The sequence below is a fragment of the Lynx canadensis genome, chromosome B1 (assembly GCF_007474595.2).
Source record: "Lynx canadensis isolate LIC74 chromosome B1, mLynCan4.pri.v2, whole genome shotgun sequence".
NCBI lineage: Eukaryota > Metazoa > Chordata > Mammalia > Carnivora > Felidae > Lynx > Lynx canadensis.
In genome coordinates, this window is record NC_044306.2 from 176,092,319 (window position 1) to 176,107,669 (window position 15,351).

Below are 15,351 nucleotides of genomic sequence, written 5' to 3' on the forward strand. Positions count from 1 at the left end.
CAGAAAAGCACCTAAAAATAGGATGTTGTTGATATTCTTGATGAAGGTGGTCCCAACAGCTGCACAGAAGCAAGATTATGGTTGAAGGATGAACAGGGGCATGAGATGGTAGGAAGAATAAATATAGGAAAGTCAGCTGGGGTTTGGAAGGAAGAGAGATCCAGAGACCTGGGAGGGGCAAGGGAGCACTTTAAAATTTTGTTTGTATCATCATCATTATCCTCACTCCTCTCTGCTCCTCATCCTCTTATTTTATATGGGACACCTGGTGAATCAGTAACTTTGAAAAGGAGATGATTCAACTCCTCATCCAGAAGAAGGTGAAAGTGGGAACAGACAGAAATTAATATACAAATATGAGTGCAAAGGGCTAAGAAAATTTATACTAGAGCGCCTCACTTTTATCAGTGAAACTGGGGACAGGCTTGAATTCTGGGAGGTAAAGTAAAGATCGGACACCTGTGGTAAAAGAACATTTGAAGATACCATGAAGGGGGAAGGGCTGGACAGGGGCTTGTTAAAAGCTTGCTAAAAGCTGAGAAGTTTGTTCATCATTTTAAGTACTAAAATTAGGGGGTGGGGGACCTTTTTCCCCTCATGCATGTTTATATCAACTCTTGGATAATGACTTTGTCTGGCTCAATGTCCCAACACAAAAGTCTATATTTCTAAGCCATAAAAGTAGATTTTGATTTTAGACTTCATATATGTAACTTTTTTTTTTTTTTAACCAAAGGTTTAGGATGCAAATATATCTATCAAAAGAATGGTGATCCTTTGCATATAAGCGAACTCCTGGAGAGTTTCAAAAAGGACGCAAGGAGCTTTAAATTGAGGGCTGGAAAACATCAGCTTGAAGATGTGACAGGCGTGTTGAAAAATTTTCTCTCCGACATTGATGATGCACTTCTTACTAAGGAGCTCTATCCATATTGGATCTCTGCTTTAGGTAATACATATAATATGGAACATAATAAATGCTTGCCTTCTAAACTAATAATTATATTTTTGAAATCTTTGCTAATCTGCAAATTTAATTGAAAGGAACAGTGTACCTAAGGGCTTAGAACAGATATTGTGTAGATATCCATAGTTGTTTATATCTACCTCAAAAGAAATTTATAGTAATAATTGCTAAGTAGTATGTTAAAGTAATTCTTCGTTTGCAGATTTCTTAGTGTTTGCTTTGCTTTAACTTTGAAAGTGTTACGGTTAAGTCCGTGTATGCTATTAATTTCTCATTAAGATTAAAATGAACGGTTTAATATAAGATTGGTTTTATATGATTTCCCTATATGGCTCTTTGGCTTCCCTTTATCATTCATTCTACCTCTGTAGGGTACATAACAATAGCTTTTAAACTCTTTCTTCATTTCCCCTTCAATAAAATAGAAAAAAAGAAGAAGAAAAGCCTTTGCTATACTGTAAGAACCTATTTAAGAAATGACTCTAGAAAAGTAGTTTATTAAATCACTTGGGTCAAATTGATTCAGTAAAACCTACATTTACATCTATTAATTCAAAATAACTCCTTTTACAAAAACATTACAACAATGAAGGCTTTTAAATGTAAACATTACCTTTCATCCCATCTTTCTAATAGAACTATTTTCATTTTTATATCTTATTTTGTAGTCTTTGTCCCCCATACCTATAATTTATATATAATCCTTTATATCAAACCACAAACATTTCATGTATATCTACAATACTTTCAAAATGATTTTCGATCATTTTTTTCAATTAAAAAAATTTAAAAATTATCATTGAAATTTTGACCATAATTTACTAATATATTTCTACTGTACATTTAATGCGTTTCAAGATTTTTTGGGAAAGTGACCTTTGAATTTGACTATATGATATGCCTCTGTTGAGAAATAGACTTTTTCAGTGAAAGTATTTGTTTAATCTCACACATAAATATGATATATTATTAAGGGATTAATGTTGAAGTGATGTCATAAAACATCCACAGTTTGAAAAATTCTCCCAAGAATGACCCTTATTAGTGTCAGCAAGAAGGGAGTTGTACTGTTGCTAAAATAAAGCTTTTCCTAATTTAACTACCAATTCAGAAGACTTTTATTTGCCTCCTGGTATTTCTCAAATCAATAGGTTCAACTCTAATCACAAAGAGAATTGATTGCATAATTATCTGGGATATAAAATATGGAATTAGATAATGTATCACTTTAAGCCCAATTACTTTGCCACTCTCATTTTTATTTCATGATTTATTATAATTTTATAACTATGAAGTTATTTATAGCATCTCTATTTTATAAGGACTAACAATTTGTCTTTATTATAAAATCGGTTATCAAAAATTTGAGGCAAGTATACTTTTGCTCAATTGTCAAGTTCTAAGACAAAGATGTCTTTACTGTTGTCAGTCTACCAGGAGTAGGTAGTTGGTAAATAGTAGCAAGTGTCAAAGAGCAATGTGTTCACCTTTTACTTGGATGAGAATTCTTTGAGAATTTACTTGGAGAAGGTTTTAGATGCTAGGTCAAATAGCCTTAAAGTCGTTTGCTTTCAGATCTAACATAGCTCACCCTAACTTGTCAGAGGTGCTCTATGTTGGATCTGACAAGGATAAACCGCAACTCTCTGGATGACCTCATAGAAGAGCTCTCTTGGGTCCTGTGCACTGAGGCAAAGAATGCCTTACAGTGTCATACCACCTATTTATATGATCGATGATCTATTCTTCTAAGAACACATTAAGTTGTCTGAAGTCTGCGGCTAGCTGACTAGTTCATTGTATTTTCTATATGACCTGAAATCTATCTTAAGTTTTACTTTCAAATTGCTTAAGCTTTATTTTGAAAATTTCATCTATTTTATCCTTATAAGATTTGTGAAGATATGCTGTACTAGCATGACTTCTTGTTATAAAGGTAGTAATATTAATAACATCTTATTAAATTAATACCATTATAGTTAGAAACTGGATGACAAGAGGGTGTTTGGATTGTACTAGAGATGATAGATAATTCTTCATTCACTTCCAGTGTAGTATTTGAATATAATTTTGGTGTTTTCCCCTCTCGCTTTTAGTCATCAATTAGCAGAGTTAAGTCAATATGATCATGTTTACCTCTACAGGTCTTATACGTAGGCTACAGCACTACAAAGGAGCTATGGTTACAGTTTTGATTAGGAGTGTACTTCAAAAATGTGCCACAGAGTTTCTTACCTCCCCAGGGATCCTAATGCCCTTCGCAAGTGACCGTGTACTCTTGAAAAATCATTAATGTGCTGCTGGCTTTCTGTGAATAGAATAGGTTGGGCTGAACAGAAAATGAAAAAGTATTGTTTCCACAGGTAGTTGGGAATTGTGAGGGACTATATACGTGCAATCCCCTTGAGTTACAAAGTCACCACAAGTTATTTATTTGAAGAATGGCCTTTTATTTCCCCTGTAAGCTAGCAGGTTAGAGCAAACCACTGCTGCATGTCTTCTAGAGTCTAGAACTTTGGGGGTTCCTGGATCTAGTTTCTCTAAGTATTTGACTTCTGGGGTTAGGAGAGTGGAACATAATTGCCTCTCATCCTCCTGTGTATAGCTAACCAAGTTCTGTCAATGACAGTGACAGAGGGACCATCCTTCTCTAAGTCTGTGTCATAGTTATCAGGGCCTGCACATGACTTCCTCCATTGCCCCCTTACCTTTTACAATGACTTGGAGATGCTAGGGCTGGTCAAAGGCCCCTATACATGGATCTGCAGGGTAACACAGTTCATGGCTCCAAGATGGTTCATTAGTTTTGGTAAGATTTTTATGATTTCACAAGGGGAAAAAATCAGAAATGTCATTTGCAAATAACAGACTGAAATCTTCCCATAGCCAAAGTTAAAAGACTTTCAGTTTATCTCTCAATTTGTACTCGAATTTGAGTTATCGATTGAATATATTCCTATTAGATGAAGTTCAGTAGTTCATAAAGTAGAGGATAAAGTGCAACCTTGGGTTTTGAGAGTGCTTCGTTTTTAATTAGAAAGCATAAGAACTCTGTCTTCCTACCATGGAATGTCTGTGTAAATGCCTTTCCAGAGTTATAGAAGCCTGAATATTTATTCTGTTAAAACTTGATTAGATCACTTAGTGAGCTACAGTAATGAATATTGGTTTAAAATACTGTTAAAAGGCAAATTTGTGTTACAGACTATTAGTTTTGGCCTAAAATTGTTTGTTTTTAACCTCTAGATACTCAAGATGACAAGGAAAGAATTAAAAAGTATGGGGCATTTATACGTTCTCTTCCAGGGGTCAACCGAGCAACGTTGGCAGCTGTAATCGAACATCTTTACAGGTGAGTAGTTTCATGAGCTTTTCCAGACATTTCAAACTTGGCACTCTATAAGTCATTATTTCTTAAATTTAAAGTACTATGGCTAACTTTCTATATGTGACTGTGAATTATCCAACATACCTTAAAAATGGCTTCAATCCACTGAAAAACTGCTAGAACCAATAACGTGAATTCAGTAAGATAAAAGGATCCAAAATTAACATACAGAAATCTGTTGCATTTTTATAGACTAATAATGAAGTAGCAGAAAGAAATTAAGAAAACAGTCTCCTTTACAACTGCATTAAAAATAACAAAATACTTAGGAATAAACTTAACCAGTGAAGTGGAAGACTTGTACTCAAAAAACTATAAAATGCTGATGAAAGAAACTAAAGATGACACAAACAAATGGAAAGGTATACCATGCACAAAGATTGGAAAAATTAAATTGTTAGCAGTCTACAATTTTAACACAATCCATATCAAAATACCAACATAAGTTTTTAAAGAATTAGAACAAATAATCCTAAAATGTGTGTGGACCTACAAAAGATCCCAAATAGCCAAACCAGTCTTGAGAAAGAGCAACAAAGCTGGAGGTACCCCAGTCCCAGATCTTAAGATATACCACAAATCTGTAGTGATAGAAACCTTGTGGTCCTGGCACAAAAATAGACACAGAGATCAATCAATGGGAGAGAACATAGAGTTCAGAAATAAACTCACACTTACATGGTTACTTGATCTACAATAAAGGAGGAAAGAATACAATGGGGAAAAGAAAGCCGTCTCTTTAAGTGGGACTGGAAAAACTTGAGAGCCACATGTGAAAGAGTGGAACTAGACCACTTTCCAGCACCAGATACAAAAACAAAAACAAAGAAAACCAGAAACTGAAGAATGGATTAAATACCTAAATGTGAGACCTGAAACAGTAAAAATCCCAGAAGAAGACATACACAGTAATTTCTTTGACATTGGCCTTAGAAACCTCTTTCTGGATATGTCTACTCAGGCAGAGGAAACAAAAGCAAAAATAAACTATTGGGGCTGCACCAAAATAAAATGATTTTGCAGAGCAGAGGAAACCATCAATAAAACAAGGCAGTTTGCTGAATGGGGGAAGATATTTGCAAATGATATATCTGATAAGGGGTTTATATTCAAAGTATATAAAGAACTTATAGATGTCAACAATAGAGAAACAAATAATCTGATTAAAAATGGGCGGAGAACCTGAATAGACATTTCTCCAAAGACACACATATGGCCAACAGACACATAAAAAGATGTTCAATATCACTCATCATCAGGAAAATATAAGTCAAAACTATAATGAGATATCACCTTCTGCCAGCTAGAATGGCTAGTGTCCAAAAGACAGAAAATAACAAGTGTTGGCAAGGATGTGGAGAAAAGGGAACCCTCCTGCTCTATTCATGGGAATATAAACTAGTGTAGCCGCTGTGGAAGGAGTATGGATGTTCTTCAGAACATTAAAAATAGAACTATCATATAATTTAGTAATTCCACTACTAGGTATTTACCCAAGAAAAATAAAAGCAATAATTCTAAAAGATATATGCACCCCTGTGCTTATTGCAGCATTATTTACAATAGCCTAGTTATAGAAGCAACATTAAGTGTCCATCAACAGATGGATGGATAAAGAAGCAGTAGTGTGTATACACACACACACACACACACACACACACACACACACATAGGACTATTACTCAGCCATAAAAAAGAATGAGGTTTTTGTCATTTTTAACAACATGGATAGACCTAGAGGGTATTATACCAAGTGTAGTAAGTCAGACTGAGAAAGACAAATACCATATGATTTCATTTATATATGAAATTTAAGAAAAACATGAATAAAGAAGGAAAAAAGGAGACAAAAAAGCAGATTCTTAAATACAGAGAAGAACTAGGGGTTGCCAGAAAGGAGGTGGGTGATGAGTGGAAGGGGGGAAGAAAATGGTTTTAAAATAAAATCCCCAGCAAACTATCACTTGAGTGTTTCTTTCTGTAATTAAGACCCATTTCAGATAAATAGCATACTGGAAAATTTCTTAAATGAATTAGAAATAATCATGTACAGCATCCCCAAGTGAATCCAGTATATAAACACAAACTTTAAAACTCATGTAAGAGGAAAGCTAGAGAAGAGAAGAAAGTACAAAGACCAGAATTCTCTAGCAGGAGTCTGTCTGTGAGCACAGTATTTTCTCATGATGAACTCTTCATAAACTTTTATTTCTCCCTTATCAATTTGTGTCTAACCTAATTCTAATATTTTAGCATCATACTGTTGAACATACGAGAAAATTTTAGAAGTCTAAAATATTTTCTACATCAGGGTATGTAGTTTCCTTCATTTGGGAGGATAGGAAGAATATAGTAGTAGCTTGAGAAATAAGATCTCTGAAGGAGGAGGAATGTTTGAAAATAACCCTTTCAGTTAAAATGAAAGGTGTGTTGGTTGGTTGGTTTTGCTGTTAGAACTACTACAAAAACTTTAATAAGTGTAAATATGGCTTAGGGAGTATATCATTGTCGCTTCCTGCATAGATGCAGTACACCGAATTTTTGTGTAGCTGAATTCTGAAACTATCTTATTTGCAGTCTAAGAAATTCTTATGAGACATTGGGACAGATTCTTCAGAAATTTTAGGGGCGCCTGGGTGGCTCAGTTGGTTAAGTGTCCAACTCTTGGTTTCGGCTCAGGTCATGATCGCATGGTGCATAAGATCTAGCCCTGCATCAGGCTCTGTGCTGACGGCTTGGAGCCTGCTTAGGATTCTCTCCCTCCCTCTCTCTTTGCCCCTGTCCCACTCATGTTCATGTGCGTACGCTCTCTCTCTCTCTTTCTCTCTCAAAATACATAAATAAACTTCAGAAAAATTTAATATATGACCGGGCTGCTACAGGTTATTAAGTTAATATTTTGAACATTGAGTTACACATAATTGTTTTAAGATTTTTTATTCAGATTTGAGTTTGAGATCACGAGTTCCTTCCCATCCTTCCCCTCTCCCTCCGTTTCTTCATCTGGCATATATTTTAGTTCCTACTGTATACTAAACAGCGCCTATTAAGATTCCATGTGAACAGAAACCTTTGAAGATAATAATACATGAATGACAAAACGTCTTAAGTCCACAGTTCCCAACCTTTGCATCAGGGACCTCTGGATGTCAGAGTGAATGCACAGGAGTGCTGCAGGGCATTTTATAATTTTTAGGGGAAACAGCATCACTGGAACAGATCTTAATATAGAGAATTTTAACATGGGAGGAAAGATTGAATCATTTGTTGTGTGTTGACATCCAGGGAATGCTTCACATTGAAAGGGGTATGTGAAGGAAAGATAAGTAACAAGAAATGAGTGGTGGATATTTCTAGGAAACAGATGTGCTGGGAGATGAGCTGGTGTGTAGTTGGCTGGCAGGAGGTTGTGAAAGGCTCAAGTGGTCATGTGAAAACATTCAGATTTTCACACAATAAAGGTGACTGATCAAGTCTGTTTTAGGACAATAACCCATGGATGGGATTGATTGAAAAGAGATTGGAATAGACACAGAGAAACTAACCAGGAAACCGTTTTCTTGGGCTTCTAATGAGAAGGCCTGAGTGAGAAGAGACTCCATGGGTTTAATAGAAACACTTGGGAATGATAGCTTGTGGGGCAGAGAAACAAAGGAAGGAAAGGAAAATACTGTATTCCTTGGACGTTATGTCATAAATTAAGGCAGCTGCAGAAATGGAAGAGAAGAGAGGTGAAGAGTAGCAAGGAGGATACTATTGCAAAAGGAAGTCTCAAGAAGGTGAGAATGTTTAATAGAGTCCTCAGAAGTTTGAGAGGTCCATTTGGTTAGGTCAGGTTGATTTAGTATTTAATTCCATCCCTGCCCCAGATAACAGATCACTTCTTCCGTGACTAACATTTACTTAATTCCATTCACCAGATATTTATTATGCACTCCAGTGTGATTAAAGCAACAGTTCCTGACTGGGAGATGCTCTGATTCTGGTAACACAGGCAGACCTGCAGATCAATTTTCCTGATGTTTATAATTTAGTGTGATAAGAGTACAGACATAGTTTTGAGAGGGATGTCTACAATTATCACACCCTCCTCTATTAACTTGCGATTCCCTTTGCATCTTATAAATCACATACAATGATTGCACTTGCTCAGTCTCTGCCATGCAATGTGGCATTTTGTGAGTGTGTGTGTGTGTGTGTGTGTGTGTGTGTGTGTGTGTATATATATATATTCCTGTCATCTTTACTCTCTTTTGTAACTACTAGAATCTCCTTTTAAAGACAGGTGTACCTAGCTTCATCTTGTTTTATTCCTTTGATGCAGTCTTTCCTTTTTAGTATGTATTTTAAAATTTAAAAATGTAATTAGGCAGTTGAGCAGGGTGTTATTATATATAGTCAGTGGCAAACAGCATTAACAGATACCCACATGTATATCACTTATAGTTCTTACCTGTGCATTTTTATTGATGTATATTTCCTTTTATTGGGGTGATGCCTGTAGGTTTTTTAAAATCACTTTGCATTTAACATTTGTGAATACAGTTGACCCTTGAAATTCAGGATTTAGGGGCAGTGCTCCCCTGCACATCAAAATCCACATATACTTTGACTCCCCCCAATACTTAACTACTGATAGCCTACTGTTGACTGGAATCCTTACTAGTAACATATACAGTCAATTAACACCTATTGTGTATGGTATATGTATTATGTACTGTATTCTTACAATTAAGCTAGAGAAAAGAAAATATTAAGAAAATCATAAAAGAAAATATATAACTGTATTGTATTTATCAAAAAAATCCACATGTAAGTGGACCCACACAGTTCAAATTCTGTTGTTCAAGGGTGAACTGTACTTTAAATGCTCTTTGTAAGGCCCAAATTTTGTAGCCTAATCATAGGGAGAGTTGACTCCTCTTTTCATGTTTTTTCACTGTAAAAAGACCTTCATAGTTATATCCAAGTCATATCCAATAATTATATTTTTTCATTGTTTGCTTTTTGAGAGAGAATATCCTATTTTGGCTAACCGTACAAACACATGCTGCCAAGTATTTTCTCACCTGATTTGCACTTCCTGGAAAATTCAGCTCAGCCTTGAACCTTGAATTTGGAACTGTCTACTGTATGCCTCTCAATTCACCTTCCTTGCTATTTTTCCTACTTACCTACTGCCTCCTTTCCCCTGTTTCATTTATGCTTCAGCCCCGCTGGTCATTTTACACCATTGTTTAAGCCCATCTTTATGCCTTAGCCTCAGGTTGTACCATTGTCTCGGTGCATCTCATCCAGTCCACAGGCAAGGACTGCTTTGTAACTTGTAGTCGTATCTTCTTTAACAGTAGTGTTTTCTTATATTCTTGACTGTAAGTACTCAGAAGAACAAACTGTGCATTGTTCTTTAAATCACCACCGTACATCTTCTATCAGAGACTTTTGATGTGTGTGTGTGTGTGTGTGTGTGTGTGTGTGTGTGTGTGTGTGTGTTAAATAATGATAAATGGGTATTATGACTAAAGTTCTATGAAGTGTGTCGTAATGAGCTATGCTTTTCTCTAACAGGGTTCAGAAATGCTCAGAAATCAATCACATGAATGCCCATAATTTGGCCTTGGTCTTTTCATCCTGTTTGTTTCAAACTAAAGGACAAACTAGTGAAGAAGTGAATGTAATCGAGGACTTAATTAATAATTATGTTGAGATATTTGAGGTAAATATTTCATATCCTGCCTTTGTTAAAATAGTTTCGATGTTACTGTTGGCAAATAAAAATTTATATTTTAGGATTTTTATAATCACGTCTTTATGAATATCTAAAAATAAAGAATAGTTACATGATCTTTAATATTTTAGATACAAGTAGCCTTTTTAGCTGTAGCCATTCATTTAAATTTGACTGCTTTGAAGCCATCTGGTGTCTGTTGGACAGAATATTCCTATTTATAGTGTTTCTGTGGCTTTTTTTTTTTCCTTGTCAGTGTGTGTATGCATTAAGTGTGTCTACTTAGAGGTGTGAAATTGTGAATTTTACAAATTTGGTAATAAATACCAGGCTGATAAAGTCTGTAATTGAATGCATTTTAGTGTTTTATTTTAATTGTGTCTGAATTGGAAATGAAGAAAATCCCGAAATAATGTTCTGTGGTTTTTACTAAGTCTGTTCTAATTATTTGACTTTCAGTTTGCTATTTTATGAAGTTAATATATTCATGTTTCATCAGAAAACTGTTGGAATAAGGATAATTTCTTAGTTGAAAGAAGTAAAAATCGAGGAAATAAGCCCAGGGTTTGAACATGGGGGGTATATAGGGTATTTGGGTCAAAGGTCCAACTCCATTGCTTCATGAACACTGACCTCTTGATTACCACTAGCATGGTTGCATTTAACCTCTTGGGGCACTCTATTAAGTGGTGTTGTATAAGACTTCTTGTTTTCCAGGATTATGGGTATGTCAGTTGAAATTAAATGAGTTAATGTAATAGGTTATTCTATGTAGAGTTCTTACATTCTTATAGTAAGTGATTGCAGGATTCCTTAGCCAAGGGAAAGAAGCTCTACTTTAATAAAATAAAAACACACCATTTGTATCTTCATTTATATAGGAATGGACACCAAGATTGTTGGATTCTCTTTGCTCTTTGATCTCTTTCTTTCTATATGTGTCCACTGTTTTTGATCAACAGCAGCTTCTTTGCAGTAATTCTGATGCTGAGAAATGAAAGAATTAGGAAAAAAAATAATGTGTGGCTTTACATGCTCTCTTTATTTTCTATGTTTGTACTGTTACATTAACAAAAAAATAAATGATTATTTTCGTAGTTTTGCTAACCCCAGCTTTAAATCATAGGAATTTTGTAAGCATTTAACAAGCATTTCAGTTTGAGAAATTAGTCTTGTCTTGTAACCTACATCAACTCTAACAAATCACTCATTAGCCCCTTTGCTTATTAAGTCAGTTAGCAGTACAGCTTCCATTGATGGAGTCTGCAGCTTGAAGTGATGTCATCATAAAATTCTCTGAACTTTATGAGGCTCTATCATGTTGGCTTTATTTCTGCCCTGGCTATGTGGGCCCATGCTGATTAAGATGGTCATTCTCATTTATTTTTAAATTGTTGGTCTTTAAATTCCTGAAGAGTTATGTGAGGATGAGTACCATCACTCCTTGTATTTTATTAGAATGTCCCAAATTATATTTTAAACAGGTTAAAGAAGACCAAGTCAAACAAATGGACATAGAAAATAGCTTTATTACCAAGTGGAAAGACACTCAAGTGAGTAGTAATAGTTAGATCTCCAAAGAATAAAAAAATAATTTCAAAAATAACAAAAACTAAAAGCTTCTGTTGTAAGTAAAGCTGTTTGTTGTATTTATTTTCAAGTTCCTATTTGAAGCAAAGTAAAAGTAATGGGGAAAAAAGAACCTAGATAAAATAGTTGCCTAATTCTGCAGCATGACGTTCATATGTGAAATGCCAAAGTATGTTAATGCAAATTTTTCAAAATACAGAAGGAAAAATCATTATTAATCTTATCAAATGCCCTTTATGAAATCAATTTCTAGTTACAAATGCACTATTAAAAATATGAGTGGATTTCAAAGGAAGCATTTAAAGCCAAAGAAATACAAGACTAAATTGAAAATTCAGCTCCGTAATGATTCTTTTTTCCATTATGATTTTGAAAATATAAATTATCTCTTCTATGCTTTTGCTCTGCATGCTCTCAGATGATTATATTAGTGGGAATTTTTCTAATGTCATCTTTGTAACATACGCTGATTTATGTCTGAAATTGACTATTTTCTAAATCTTCTTTTGCTTTCCTCAGTTGCATTATATTGGATTTGTGTGTTCAGGGTGCACTGCCGTTTTCCAGGGTACCTTTCCTTGTTTGATGAGCATTCACTGAACTTTCTTAAAATTGGTATTTAATCTTCTTCTAATCACTAGGAGTTGTAGTGGATTCTGGATACAAATGTAAATAATATAAATGGGTCGAGTATCTTCTGTTTATAGATATACTCAGAGAATGAAGCAAATGCTTCCTTACTAGGAACTACTATTAGGAGCTTATTAGTAGCTACTATTCCATAAGAAGGAGAGGAGAAAGGGCTGCCATCCCAGTGCCCGAGATCCCTGAGTGCTAGCACTATGACAGTACTTACCTACGAAAGCATCGCTTCCATTTTGACCCTAAGTATTAATGTAGCCTGTAAAACTAAGAAATCTGGCTCATCATCAGTTAGTTCTCCTGAATGACTGTTTTTTTTTTGGGGGGGGGGGTGGCAAGGGGGATAGTCTCAGTCATGAAATAAAGGGTTGTGTGAGCCCAAGGTATAATCTTTGGCAGCATTACCTATGTTGTAATAAGATAAAATATGAGTGTCCTTCTGCATTTTTATCTTTTATATTCATATTGCAATAATGAAATGAGTCTTGGCTGCTTTTTAATTAAGTATACGTAAGTAGAAGAAAAGAATTGTCTATAAAATAGTAGTAATTGGACAGGAGAAGTAGAATACTTCGGAAAAACCTGTTCTTTTGCTTGTGTTTTTCTCTAATCCATTCAAAACTCTGCTCTGGTGTGTTTTTCTGACAGGCTCCATGTCTTATCCCTGTTTGAATTTCTTAGCTATTCTTGTTTTAGCTTCACTCTATGAGTTCTTTGTGTTTGCGTTTTTAATTTTTAAAATGTGTCCTTCCTGGAGAGTTGTTTATGCAAACACAGTGAAAAGTAGAAATGTCAACTGTATCTTTTCTTTCCTAGAATTTTTGTGTATCATCAAAAATGAGTAAGAAAAATTGGAAATAAGCTTTTCTAAGTCTGTAATGCCAGAGTAATTAAAAACACTTCTTCAAAGTACATTTTTTAGATGTTTTCCTATTTTTTTCATCAGATTTTATTCTTAGGCAAATTTAACTTCAGAATGATAGTTTCTCCATTATGACCATTTTTTTTAAATTGTGAGATATTATTTCTAAGTGGTTATATAACTTAAGGCAATTTCTGAAAAAAGCTATTCAAAATATTTTTCATAGATTGGTTTAAATTCTGTGTTAATTATACTTTTCCTCATTATACTGATGATCTACATGGTGGTATCTTACGGTTTTTATTTTGTTAAGGAGTGTCTCTTCTTCACTTAATATGTCTCCTGGTCTATAATAGTGACCCAAATAATGTAACACTTAATGCTTGGCTGAAAGTAATTAAAATAAAAACCTCTCCTTATCATCTATCTTATTCTTTCACTTCAAATTTTTTTTTTCTTTGCTAACTATACTTACTCTTTTTGTAGTTGTAATATAGCTCCAACCTAATTTATCCTAAAATTTCAATTTTTGTGCATTATTGCTTTGAAAATCTAGCAATGCCTATTTTCTCTTTTAATTATGGGTGTTTACCCACCCTGTAGATTAGAGCACAATTACATATGGATCCTTTTCATTCCTCATTTTGTTTCTCCTATTAACATACATGGTGATGGCTCTTATAGCTTATGTTGTTGAAAGTCCACATATTCCCCTTACAGACAGGTTTGTTATTTTAGTAAGAATATAAGAGTATTTCAGGACACTAAATTCTTAATTAAGAGATGAAGAAATTGCCCTGTGATTACATCCTTTGTGTAGATTCCTTTTTCTTAGTCAACCACATCTGGAAGATGAGAATTATTGTACTATTAACAGGCTCATTTCATTATTATGAAATATTTAGAAAAAGGACTAGGACTTTCTGTCTTAAGTGTCATAAGTATGTTCTCAGAACATACCTATATTTACTCTCTTCACATCTGCCCTTTCCTAGGTTTCCCAGGCTGGAGATTTGTTAATTGAAGTGTATGTGGAAAAGAAAGAACCCGACTGCAGCATTATAATTCGGGTGAGTCCTAAAGATGGATTTAAAGGATACTTCTGGAAATCGCAAGTATTAATACACATTAATTTATGTACCTTGAATTTTCCATCGTCTCTTGTATTTTATTTCGCCTGTCCAATTCAAACCATGATTGATTGACAGGATTGACTTTTTATTCCAATATTCTCCAGGAATTCCATAACTTAGTTATTTGGAAAGAGAACATCTTAATGCACTTTAGGTTATGGTTACGATATTCTATAGGTTCTAAAAAATAACTTGAGCTCAAATAGCTGCCCCTCCCTTTCCTAGCTTCTTAACATCAGGCAAATTAACTTACTCTGTCTGAGCCCCAATCATCTCACGTATAAAATGAGGAAAAATTAGAGTATTTACATAGTATCATTGATGTGAGTCCTCAGTAAGATACTGGGTGTAAAACACTTGGTGAATTGCCTGGCACAAATAATACTACTATTGGCACTTAATAATTACTACTAGTCCTATATTATTTTATTATTTATTAATAGTCTTCTACTCTTGTATCCTAGACTTTCTGTCTCCAATTTACTTGAATATTGGATAACTCTTTTATGAGAATATGAATCATTTTTCTTTCTTTCTTTTTTTTTTTTTTTTCCTGAATTAAAAGTATCCCTCTCGTGTTGCCATAATTCAGTACTTAGTCTGCCTTAGGGGGAGGGTAACAGTGATAATTCAGATTCCTACTTAGTAAGACTACATTCTATGTTTGAAGAAGACATTTTGCCATCTAAAGTCCAATATTTAAACACAATGTTATGTATTTCTGGGCTTCAGTTTTGTTAGATGCATTGTAATTATTAATTTATATTTTTTAATGATTACATATTGTGTCTCTGTGGCACTGGTTAACTCACTTAGAACATGGAGTGAACTGCTACAGTAATAAGTTTTGTTCCAAAGAGGCAGGCCACTCCTTGGCCACATCAGATTTCCTATGTTGATCGTGGCATGTTGATCATAGGGGACACGAGGAAGAAATACAGAGAATCAGCACGAGTCCATCACTCATGCTAGAGGAGGTGTTCAGAGCACATGACTTAGCTCCACTTACACACGCACTGTTTAGTAGCTCATTTTAACAGA

General features: G+C 34.6%; 1 protein-coding gene across 1 annotated transcript in view; it reads left to right on the top strand.

Moving 5' to 3' along the window:
- ARAP2 (ArfGAP with RhoGAP domain, ankyrin repeat and PH domain 2) overlaps nucleotides 1-15,351 on the top strand; it is a 216,413-nt gene that overhangs the window by 148,550 nt on the left and 52,512 nt on the right. The window contains 5 exon segments of the mRNA XM_032593080.1: nucleotides 737-949; nucleotides 4,214-4,319; nucleotides 9,924-10,071; nucleotides 11,568-11,636; nucleotides 14,173-14,247. Coding sequence (XP_032448971.1) covers nucleotides 737-949; nucleotides 4,214-4,319; nucleotides 9,924-10,071; nucleotides 11,568-11,636; nucleotides 14,173-14,247 — 611 coding nt within the window.